This window comes from Caretta caretta, chromosome 6 (assembly GCF_965140235.1).
Source record: "Caretta caretta isolate rCarCar2 chromosome 6, rCarCar1.hap1, whole genome shotgun sequence".
Taxonomy (NCBI): Eukaryota; Metazoa; Chordata; order Testudines; family Cheloniidae; genus Caretta; species Caretta caretta.
The window spans coordinates 49,504,205-49,516,691 of record NC_134211.1 but is presented as its reverse complement, the minus strand read 5'-3'; the positions used below and the strand labels follow the sequence as shown (position 1 = coordinate 49,516,691).

At 41.0% G+C, this 12,487-nt stretch overlaps 1 protein-coding gene across 4 annotated transcripts in view; it reads right to left on the bottom strand.

Moving 5' to 3' along the window:
- Nucleotides 1-12,487, bottom strand: part of CAPRIN1 (cell cycle associated protein 1) — an 86,575-nt gene that overhangs the window by 34,303 nt on the left and 39,785 nt on the right. For all 4 annotated transcript variants that reach the window (XM_048852219.2, XM_048852221.2, XM_048852224.2 and 1 more), the window contains exons 5-9: nt 7,845-8,083; nt 7,622-7,704; nt 4,536-4,673; nt 3,813-3,865; nt 3,635-3,721 (exon numbers count right to left, since the gene is read on the bottom strand). In XM_048852219.2, coding sequence (XP_048708176.1) covers nt 3,635-3,721; nt 3,813-3,865; nt 4,536-4,673; nt 7,622-7,704; nt 7,845-8,083 — 600 coding nt within the window. The remainder of the gene's footprint in view (nt 1-3,634; nt 3,722-3,812; nt 3,866-4,535; nt 4,674-7,621; nt 7,705-7,844; nt 8,084-12,487) is intronic.

Sequence of the window (12,487 nt, the reverse complement as noted above, 5' to 3'; positions counted from 1 at the left end):
CATTTTAAAATTTATCATAATTGTATAGCTTTGCATAGCATCACTACTGTGTAGAGCTGTTTGAGAGTCCAACTGTACCATAATGCTTGGTTAACTTAAGTTAAACCTTTACTCAATTTCCTGGGTTTATGCTTCTTGTTTTGGGTATAAAATCCTAACTTTTTTAAATTCCAAATTACTCATACTCAACCTTGCTGCCATCTTAATTAGGGTTGTCAATCACCGTTAACTCACACGATTAACAAAAAAATTAATCTCAATTGAAAAAAATTAACCGATTGATCAGTTTTAATCGCACTGTTAAACAATAGAATACTAATTGAAATTTATTAAATATTTTGGATGTTTCTACATTTTCATATATATGTATTTCAATTACAACAGAATACGAAGTGCATATTTTTATTACGAATATTTGCACTGTAAAAATGATAAAAGAAATACTATTTTTCAATTCGCCTCATACAAGTACTACAATGCAATCTCTGTCATGAAAGCGAAACTTACAACGGTAGGGTGTTTTTGTCACATAACTGCACTCAAAGACAAAACAATCTAAGATTTTAGAGCAGAGGTCTCAAATTCCCAGCCCGCAAGCCATCTGCGGCCCACAGGGCTCAGCTGTGTTGGGGCCTGGTCTCTCCACTGGCCCCACGTGCCGCCCCCGGGCACTCCCTCCCCCCAGGCAATTTACAATGACCCAGGGCCCCGGCAGCGCAGCAGAGCAGAGCAGCATCTGCCTGCTCGCTCCTGGTGTCTGCCGGCCCCTCCCTGTGGCCCCACAGTGGGGAGGGACTAGGTTGTGCCTCCATGCGTTGCCCCCATCCTGAGCACCCCTGCGGCCAATGGGAAGCTGCAGGGGCAGTGCCTGGGGGCAGCAGCGTGCGGAGGCCCCGCAGCTCGCCCAGTCTTGGATCCCCAGGTAAGGGCTGCACCCCCTCCCAAATCCTGCACCTCCACCCCCCCCCACATACCCCTCAAACTTGCTCCCAGAGCCTGCACCCCAATCCCCTACCCCAGATCTCCTCCCTCACCCCAACTCCCTCCCAGAGCCTTAGGCAGGTGGGGGGGGGTGGAGTTTTTTGGCGGGGGCGGGGGGGGGCAGGTTCTGGGAGGCATGAGTGACATTATTGGTCCGCTGGGAGGATTTGAGGACTGGCACTGGCCCTAAGGTAAACTGAGTTTGAGACCCCAAGTCCACTCTGTCCTACTTCTTGTTCAGCCAATGGCTAAGACAACAAGTTTGTTTACATTTACAGGAGATAATGCAGCCCTATCATTTACCAGAGAGCAAGAACAGGCATTTGCATGGCACTTTTGTAGCCAGCATAGCAAAGTATTTACGTGCCAGGTATGCTAAACATTTATATACCCCTTCATGCTTTGGCTACCATTCCAGAGGATATGCTTCCATGTGGATGACGCTCAATAAAAAAAAGTGTGTTAATTAAATTTGTAACTGAACTCCTTGGGGGAGAATAGTAAGTCTTCTGCTCTATTTTACCCGCATTCTGCCATATATTTCATATTATAGCACTCTCGGATGATGACCCAGCACAAGTTCATTTTAAGAACACTTTCACTGCAGATTTTGACAACGCAACGCAGCATGAGATTTCTGAAGACAGCTACAGCACTCAACCCAATGTTTAAGTGCCTTTCAAAATCTGAGAGGGATGAGGTATGGAGCATGCTTTCAGAAGTCGTAAAAAAGCAACACTCCAATGCGGAAACTATAGAACCCGAATCACCAAAAAGAAAATCAACCTTCTACTGGTTGCATCCATCCAAGTCAGATGATGAAAATGAACATGCGTCAGTCCACACTGCTTTGGATCGTTATCGAGCAGAACCCATCATCAGCATGGATGCATGTCCCCTGGAATGGTGGCTGAAGCATGACGGGACATATGAATCTTTCGCACATGTGGCATGTAAATATCTTGTGACGCCAACTAAAACAGTGCCATGTGAACGCCTGTTCTCACTTTCAGGTGACACTGTAAACAAGGAGGCAGCATTATCTCCTGCAAATGTAAACAAACTTGTTTGTCTGAGTAATTGGCTGAACAAGAAGTAGGACTGACTGGACTTGCAAGCTCCAAAATGTTACACTGTTTTATTTTTATTCATCGTTCTACATTTCTCAGTTCAACTTCCTGATAAAGAGATTGCATGACAGTACTCGTATTATGTGAACTGAAAAATATTTCGTTTTTGCTTTTTTACAGTGCAAATAATCAAAAATATAAGCACTGTACACGTTGTATTCTGTGTTGTAATTGAATCAATATATTTGAAAATGTAGAGAACATCCAAAAATATTTAAATAAATGTTATACTATTATTGTTTAATCGTACGACTAAACAGATTAATCGCTTGACAGCCCTAATTTTAATATATGGGGGGGGGGGTGTTTTGTTTTTTAAGACAAGGAATGGGATTTAAGCATCAGAATATGGCACAGTCAGCAGCACAGTTATACAAATGAAAAATCTTCTAGCTATAGACTGGTGTCTCACATCCATTCTAAGTACTGTTCATTCTGAAAGCCATGAATAAATCTGTGGATCATGAATTTCTGATGGACTGGCTATAATATCTGGCAGAGCACATATCAAGATGGTTCCTCTTTTCTCAAGAAATCCTGAAGCAGTGACAGGCAGTTACTCCATCTCAAGGCTGAAAGAGCAAGGAAGACACCGCATGGAGTCAAAGGGAATAAAAATGTTCTTGGAAGGGGGCAGCTCTGGAACTTGATTCTGCATGAGATTAAGCTGAACCAAGCACTAATCCAGTCATATACACTGAAAGATTACTTTGTTCATATTATATATATACACACACACACCCCTAATGGATGGAGTAAGTTCATGTTAAATCCACTGATCAAGAAGTTATGAAGTAAGACAGTGGATAACTATTCTCTCCAATACATGAAAATGTGTGTAAAGAGCCTCTGTTTTAGTAGAGTGGTGGATTTAAATATTAGATAATAAATCTATGTAAGTCACAGTATTTGTAAAATTCTTATTATTAGTGTTGTAATTCATGTGTGCAAAACAGAGTGTTAAAGCTGAACACTCATTTTCATGACTTGTATGAAGAATGAATAATGCATTAACAGTTTTCTTTTTAAGTATGACTTTTCTTCTAGAAGTAAAAATATATGTAGTACATATAGATTTATCTACGTCTGAGCAGACTTGTGAACAGCCAGCAGGCAATGTAAACTGTGGTTGAGTTTACATGTGGAATTAGCAGCTGTATCACCAGGGAACTGCATAAAGCAATACAGCTCCATAATGCTGTCAATAGCTGTAACTACAATTTAGAAGTTTTACATTGGCTATGCATCAGTGACAATTTTAAAACTGCTTGTTACTCTTCTAGTTCCACCTCCTAAACCTACTACTACACTACTAAAGGAACTTCACCATTGAGATTTAGCTACATGCAAGGTTAATGCTATAGAGATCTTCGAGCTGGGTACACAATACCGGAAAATATGGCCAGCTCAAGACTGGTAAAAAGGTTATTTTTGCATTAAAATCTATTATGAATGTTTTGAAGAGTTGTGAGTCAGTGAAAACAGGGACTGCAATTTTACCAGCAGCACATAAGACATCTTACCTCAACCGTTTCAACTGTCCACTCATCTACCTGTTCCTTCTCACTGCTGCTGAACTGAGTCTCCGCCATGAACTGTCTGTTTACAAACTAAAATAAAAATGAAAAAAAAAAAGGTATGAAAGACAGACAGTGGCATTAAAACTAAAATAGTGACTGCGATCTTTCCACTGAATAGTACCTCAGTTGATTCAACTTCACTTGGTTCAGTGTATTCTTCTGTTGGCTCAGGTTCTATGAGAAAAATATACTATTTTAGGCACATTCCATTAAGTAAATGTATATGTTACTCTTTCCTTTTGACTCGGGGGGGGGGGGGAAATAGTCCAATCCCAACCAGTAGTTTAACAGTGTATCTTCCTTTGACAAACACTGTTTTTGTTGAATCTTTGTGATTTTAGAATTAGGAGAACATAGGTTCTGTTCTTAAACCTACAGCTCTACAGCAAACTGGACTGCAAGGGAAAGCAAGATGTGGTCACCAATTTTAATCTACACGATAGCACATAAACAGTTTCACTGTTAAGATGGATTCCTCAATAGAAGTGCAATGAGCTTTGTCTTGAGTGCATATTTTGAACATTTGCCCAATCAGTGAAGATCCCATTAAGTGGCTGTGCCTTGTTAGGCTGCTGCTATATTCAGGATTTTAATTGCTAGTTAGCTCATTCCTAACATTTATGCACTTTGCATTTATCTAGTATGTAGCCAGGCTACATATGTTCTTTTACAAAGCATGAAATTCTGTCTACGGCACTAGGCTGACTGAATAGTTCGGATATAAGAGCTTGATTTATTTCACATTTGTAACTATTTTTCCACTGCTCTCATGGACCCCAGCAAGTAGGGATAACAGTAGACCTACAACTTACATATGGAGACCAAAACAGATAAATGTACTTACCAGCTTCTGCTACAGGATCTTCCACTGCAGGTGCAGGGGCTGCCTCCTCTTCCTCACACAATCCATTCTGATGGTTGTGGGTACTATCAAAATAACTAGTTTGAAGAATACGTTCAACAACATCCTTCAAGGCCTTGTCTGCAAAGGAATTAAACTCTGGTCAAGTATAGACTAAAGATCATATAACTATTTTCCAGGATGATGTCTGTTCCCCCCCCATCCCTCCCCAAAATCTCAAAACTTCTTTTCCAATTATTGGTAGGCAACATTTACTGTCCAGAATTAGTCTAATGTCACTTTGAATTTAATTATCTACCATGGAATGTCCTCTGGAATTTAACAATCAGAAATTAAAAGCATTTCCTGAGTTGTGCCAGCACTGCATACTGTCTGTTTATACATTAAACCACGGTAATTTAAAGAGCAGCTAACAACTTCAAAGTTATTTTGAAGCAATTCTTCTTCTTGAATCTATGAAAAGCTGAACTTCATTTCTGATTAGATCCTAAGGGGTAAGTATCTTAAAATGTACCATGAAATAAGTTGTTAGACACTGGTAACTCAAGTATATGCAAGATCTCCGCGAGATCTGCGTACACCCCCCAAGAACCATAGCATAACCCTAGAGTACTGGAACAACTGCAAAGTCTAGGGTTATGCTATGATTCTGGGGGGTGTACATGATGGTGGTCCAGAAGTGCCACTATGGCAGCCAGAGACAGCAGTATCATCTGCAGCACACATCTGGGGAGCGTGCTTCCCCCGAGACAGGGGGACTGCCCCAGAAAGGGGCATAGATCCCATAGGAGGATGCAGTCAGGTCGGGGGGGGTTGACCAATCCACATGCCCTCCCCTGATGGTCCCTTGCCACTTGAGTGCATTTGGTAAATAATCTGCAAACTGAACACTCCTCTTTAATGTAGGCTTTTCCTAGGGCCAGCAAGCCCCACATGTGGGGATCACTCCCCCACACTACAGATGTTTAAACCCTGATGAACACATCACCAGGGAAAGACTTAAACTACTGGTAACATACACTAAATCTAACACTATATTAAGGGATTGTGAGGTGAAAACGACAGAGCTCCAACCCCAGACACAGGCAGTAAAATGGAAGTGGGGGCACACCGCACAGAGCCAGGGGAGGTGCTAGTCATAAGGCATAAGCACTGCCCCTCTACAGGTATGGCTTAGAAAAGTTTCTTCAGCTTTGGCTGGCGCGCATGCCCACACACCCACTCTAAATGGACTACACAGCTGCATCTACTCAGAGACAAAGAGATGCATCAGCCAGGCCAACTAATCTGCCAATGAGAACTTTTGACATGTGTCCAGTCTTTATCTCACCAACATATTACAACCCATTTGTTGCATGCAAATTAGCTGCAGAAGAATAGTGGCAATTGGTTGGGATACATGGAGTCATTTGACATCAGAAGTAAAAGTTGACCTGAACCTGTCCGTAAGCCTATATCATAACTATATACAATTTTTAATAACTTACCTTTTTACAAAAAAAATTCTTCAAATATAGCATAGACACAAGATTTCTATTACTTTTATATATGGAAGTTTGAAGAATTTTCTTCCGTTAAACTCATTTGGGAGTGAATTTAAGTATGGTAGATGCTAAATTTCTTAAAGAACACAGTTTTCAAACGATTTTATGTCCAACTAATCTACTGAATTTTCAAAAATTTACTTCTGTGCTCAAAAATTAAGTTGTGTAACTTTGGATGATACACTGCATTTTTCATATATAGCAAAGATGTTAAATCCTTGCTTTAAGTACAAAATGGAATTCAGTCTAAAATATGGCGTCACAACAAGCACTTCCCTAATAAGCTGAATGCACTGTAAAGCATACATCTACATATCTTGGGCCCACACAAGAAAATCCTAATAGTATCTAGTTGTCACTTAAAATGCCATGTTTTGTTATAATTACAAGTAATTATTCTTTTGTGCATTATTTGTAATACTGAAAATACTAAAAACAAAACCCTGATTTTAACACCACATTTTCTAAGTGATAAAGAAAATAGAGAACAATTTCAACTGTAGAATAAGCAGCAACTGTAAATGAAAGCATACGCAAAGATTGCTTTTTCTTGACAAAATTCTGCTTTACGTACAAAAATATTTTATCTTCCTAAAACTCTAAGTTGTTTTCAACAATTCTTGACAAGGTTAGCACATCCTTATGTCACATTTTCAGCCTAAACTATCTATTTGGTCCAAAATCACAAAGTATAATTATGTCAGAGAATTATTATCTCAACAGCTATAGCAGTTTTCAGAGAAAAGCAACCAACCCTGGAAATATTAAACCCCTTATCCTTTAATGGTTTATCTTGTTCACACAAATATACTTCAAAACATCCATTCTGTGAAATATAATTGCTGAGAATCGTTTTAAAACCATACTCCTTTAATTCCTCCAACAGGAAGGTTCATTTCATCTCAAATTAAGCAATATGTTGGATATATAGCTGTTTTCATAAAACCACATATGTAGATGGATTTACTTACACAAATAAAACAAACCATATCTTGCTAAGAAACCAGATGATATTCTTGCCAGATTTTCCAAAGAGCTTAACTCCCATTTAAGCACCTCAACAGAAGCTGAGGTCGCCTGAAAATTTGGCTACCATTTAAGCATTCCATTTAAAAAAAAAAAAGTCATAACTTGCCTTGTTTAAGGTCTAAAACTAACCAAGTACATATTTAGTTGAAAAATATTCCTTGCATAACCCACAGTTTTCTAGAAAGCAAAAAACTGCTACTAAGCACGATCAGTGACAGAACACTGCTGAAGCAGCAGAAACTGGGGGCCCAGTAAGTGATGAGTAAGGTTGTGTCAGTGCCAAATACAATATGCACTAAGTTAGCATTTCACTGAACTACAGTTACAACATAGCTGAGACTAAGATAATTCAGTCACTATCCTGACAAGCAATTAGCAAAAGATAGCAATTCTGACAGTTAAAACTATAATCACAGGAATTTGTAATGTAACTTTTACTTATATATTTCGTATATTTTTTCCTTTCATTCAATCTTCTACTTTAAACATACTTACACGTAGTTCCACAAACAGGCTTATCCTTCCCTTCCAGTAAGTCCCACAGGTGAATGGATGCTTGTTCATACTGTTCATTCAACCTTCAACAAAAATATTAATTAATTGAAGCATAACATTACTTGACAGGTCTCAAAATTCTTATGCTGAAGATAATTAGAATAAATGCACTGATCAATATTAACATTACAGAGATTACTTAATAGTAAAACTAGCACGTTACCTTATCTTCATGTCCCGCTCAGGGTCAACTAGCTTGTAAAACTCATCCAGCATTGTCAGTTCCTCCTCTGTCAGTACAGGGATGCCATTTGAGCCCTGTTTCAGGTCACTGCGCACTTCATCGTCTCCTAACTTGTCCAAAATAAACTGCAGCTCAAGTACAGTCTTTAAACGTTTCTGTTCAGCTTCTTCTCGCATCAGCTGCTCCCGGCGGGCTGTCTTCTTTATTGTTTTCTGGATCTGCTCACAAGGAAAGGGGAACGTTAGACTACTTAAGATAGATCATTTTGAGTTGCAGTCTAACTCGATCCAGTACAGAATCTGTGTGTCCAGGGAACTGGCTTTTACATGCCACCACAAATACTATATTTTGTTTATATAAAGCAATGATACTCAAGACTGAGGCGCATGATCCACAAGTGGTTCTTTGATATGACTCTTGCAGCTCTTTACAGAACATACTAAAATACTGTGATATAATTAACAGCCAATCAAGATGCTTTTACATTATTAACCGATTGTAGTTGACAAAATACTTGGTCAATCATTTTGCTGTGAGAATTTATCTATCTATACACACACACACAGCCATCATACTGTTTAAACATGAATATATAGTACTATGGTAAATGAATCTATGAATTCACAAAACTGTGGCTCTTTTGGGTAATGCAAATCACTAATTTGGCTCCTGAACCACTGAGGTCTGAGTACCACTGCTATCAAGCTACTGGCTCTAATCATAATCAATATAACCATCTTTAAGATTTTACCAAGATATTCTTCATATGTAGTGCCAATGAAAGTATACTCCACTAAAAGAGAAAAATAACCGACATTTACCAACATTATCGAAGATCAACTTTAGAGACCTACTGTTGGAATATTATATTATGATCCCCCAACAAATCCACTTGTCTATTCATATACAGTTATAAAAAGTCAGATGGAAAGGGCTGTGCCAGACAGTACAGTAATTCAGCTTCAGAAAAGAAAAGGAGCACAGGCGCTCTAGAGAAGAGGAAGAGCAACCCTTCGTCATCAATCTGCATAAGTACTGGTGACAAACAGAATAAAACTTCTGGCTAGTGACCTCAGGGGTTCACACAACAAATTTTTTTGGTGGCCTCAGAGCGTGGCCACCAACTACTGCTGGTCGTGGCTCTGACAATTTTTCCTAAAATACTTTATTTGTTTTTGTTAAAGTTAATTATGCACATACACATATCCAAACCATTGCAATTTATTTATGTAAGGTTTGGGGGGAGGTGTTGGGTTTTTTTTCCACTCAGTAATAAAAATGTACAGTTGTCTCTATTCTTTACTGGACCTAAACAGAATAGAGAAACAAATAAGGTGCTTTGCACGTTCTTGTCTTTGTTGTTTCTTTTCCTTTTTTGGTTGCTTTTTTTTTTTTGCTGCTGTAGAAAGGTATACTTGTATGTTAACATCACTTTTCACAGCCTCCCAACTAGCTACTAAGTCTACTGGGAAAAGTGGTATTAAACAAATACAAATATCCCCGTTCACAGCAGGTTTACTCAGCCCTTGTAAGCCCAGGGACAAGTTAAGTCCTGGATGAGGTGAGTAGTGAGGCAGCAGGGGCCAGGGACAACTGTGGGGAGAGGGGAGGAGAGAGAAGAAGGGAGAAACCAATTCTATTTCTCCAAGTCACAGAAGGACAATGACTTTGTTCCTTGGCAGATTGTGGGATTCATTTAAAGGGATGCAGCAGGGAGAAGACTTGGTGGCATGGTAGAAAGAAGAACAATTACTTATTTTACAGTAACTGTGGTTCAAGACACGTTGTCCATGTGGGTGAGAAGGCTACTCACCTTGTGCAGTAACTGAGGTTCTTCGAGATGGTTGTCGCTGTGGGTGCTCCACTTTAGGTGTCTTGGCGCCCTGTGCTTGTAATCTGAGATTTGTAGTAGCAGTGCCTGGTTGGGCCGCGTATGCGCTGTAGCCATCTCGCGTTTCTCCAAGTGGTTACATAGCAGTGCAAAGCCAATCATCCCCCAGTTCCTTCTCTACCTCAGAAGATGGCATTAAACTCCAAAGTGCAGGCTGGCGGGGGAGGGGGAAGGGAAATTGTGAAGCACTCACAGGGACAACCATCTCGAAAAACCTCAGTTACTGCACAAGGTGAGTAACCTTCTCTTCTTCAAGGAGTGTCCTTGGGGGTGCTCAGCGGAGGGGTTTCGGAGTTGCTTCACTGGACGGTGGATAACACTGAGTCCAAACTGAGTGTCTGCTGCTGATTGTTATTCTAAAGCATAATGTTTACTGAAAGTATGGGCGGATGCCCAGGTAGCTGCTTTGCAAATGTCAGTGACAGGCCACAGATGTTGATAACGCTCTGGTGGAGTGTGTGTGTGTGTGTGTGTGAACTCCAAGTGGAGATTGCAGACTGCTTGTTTGATAGCACAAATGAATACATACAGATATCCATTTGTATAGTCTGTTTTGAGATGGCTTGGCCCTTCGAGCATTCTGTTATGGAAATGAATAGTTGAGATGATTTTCTGAATGTTTTTGTTCTATGACGAAAGCTAATGCTCTGCAAATGTCTAGCGTGTGGAATGAGGCCTCCCTGTTGTCAGTATGGTGCTTCAGGAAAAATACATGTAAGTAAATGGGCTGATTTAAATGAAAAGGGGTGGCAACCTTGGGTATGAATTTAGGGTGTGGTCATAGGAGTACTTTATCCTTAAAAAAACGTAGCATAAGATGGGTGTGCCATTAGGACACCTAATTCTCCCACCCCATCTTTGCTGATGTGATGGCAATTAGGAAAGCAACCTTCACTGTTAAGTGCAACAAAGCAAGTTGCAAGGGATTCAAATGAGTCTCCCATGAGACTGCATAGAACAAGGTTGAAATCCCACATGGCAGTAGCGTTTCTTAGTGTGGGATAAGTGTTTTCCATGCCTTTAAGGAAGCATTTAGTCATTAGGTGAGCAAAGACAGTGACTGCGTCCACCCTGTCGTGGAAGGAGGTGATGGCTGTCAAATGTAATCTGACTGAGCTGGTGGATAGCCCTGATTTTTTAAGTCCCAGAATCCTCGACTATATACTAGGGCCGACTATGGAAAAAATCTGTTTGTACTGGCACCAAGTGCCGAATCGTTTCCACCTGTGTGTCTTTCTTGTGCTTAGTATCTGACCGTTCGATAGAATAACTTTCACTTCCTGGGAACAGTCCTTCTTGACCCCCCATTAGCCATGGAGTAACCAGGCCTTGTGGCGGAGTACTGCGAGGTTGGGGTCACGGACAAGCCCTGCATCCTGTGACAGAAGGTGAAGCACTAAGGGAAGGGTTCGAGGCAGTTTCACTGCCATCTGTCTCAGGTATGGGAACCACGTTCATCCGGGCCACGTGGGTGCAATGAGAACGACCCTGGATTTGTCCTGCCTGATCTTGTGAACAACTCAGCTCAGTAGTGGGATCAGAAGAAAAGCATACATCAGTGGCGCTTCCCATTTTGTGAGGAGAGCGTTGCCCAGGGAGTGGTGTCCCAATCCAGCCAAGGAGCAATATTGTGGGCACTTGGCATTCTGAGCTGCTGCAAATAAATCTATGGAACCCCCATAGTTTGAATACGGCTTTGAGAACTCTGGGATCCATCTCCGACTCATGGATTTGTGAGAAATCTCTGCTTAGTTGGTCCACTGTTGTGTTCTGACATCTCAGCAGATAGGATGCCAATATCTCTATGCTCTTGGTGTTGCACCAATTCCAGAGGCGTATTGCCTCTGCACATGGAGGATATGATCGTGCTCCCCCTTGACAATTTATATCGTACATGCATGGTATATTGTCAGTAAGGATCTTGATAGCATTGTTCTTGATTTAAGGGAGAAAGTGCTTGCATGCATTTCGGACTGCCCTTAGCTCCAAGGATGGACCAGTGGCCATGGATCGATTTGCCACATAAATGCGCCCCCCAACCAACTAGAGAAAAGTGTGTCATGACTGTCATGGTTGGAAATTTTTGTTGGAAAGGGATTCCTGAGCAGACGTTCTGTGGTTGCGTCCACCATGTTAGCGAGTCTTTTACCCTGCAGGGCTTCTGTTGAGAGAATGTGTGTGTGTTATATACATGGTTCGAAGCCAGGCCTGTAAGCATTGCATGTGGAGCCTGGCATATTGTACGACAAACATTGCTGGCGACATGTGCCGCAAGAGTTGTAAATGTGTGGCAGATGTTAGTGAGCTGTCCATCACTGTTGAAATTTAGGTTGACTAGGGTAAGGAAGCACTGTGGGGGTAACATTGCTGTTTCTGTGAGATGGTTGAAGTAGGCTCCTATGGATTCCAACAGTTAGACAGGAACCAGGGTGGACTTTTGTACATTTATTTGTAACCCAAGGTCTGTGAATAGGGTTATCGTGGTTTGCGTGGCATTTAGCACTCCTTGCTGCATTAGTGCCCTTATAAGGCAGTCATTTAAGTATGGAAATATCACTCCTTGTTCGCATAGGTGAGCTGCAACGACAGCGAGAACCTTGGAAAAAACTCTTGAGGCAGCTGACAGGCAGAAGTACACAGTACACAGGCAGGGTAGCACTCTGTATTGGATATGCGGATTCCCTTGGGTGAATTGCACAAATCTTCGGTGTGCCGGGTTAAACTGTAATAT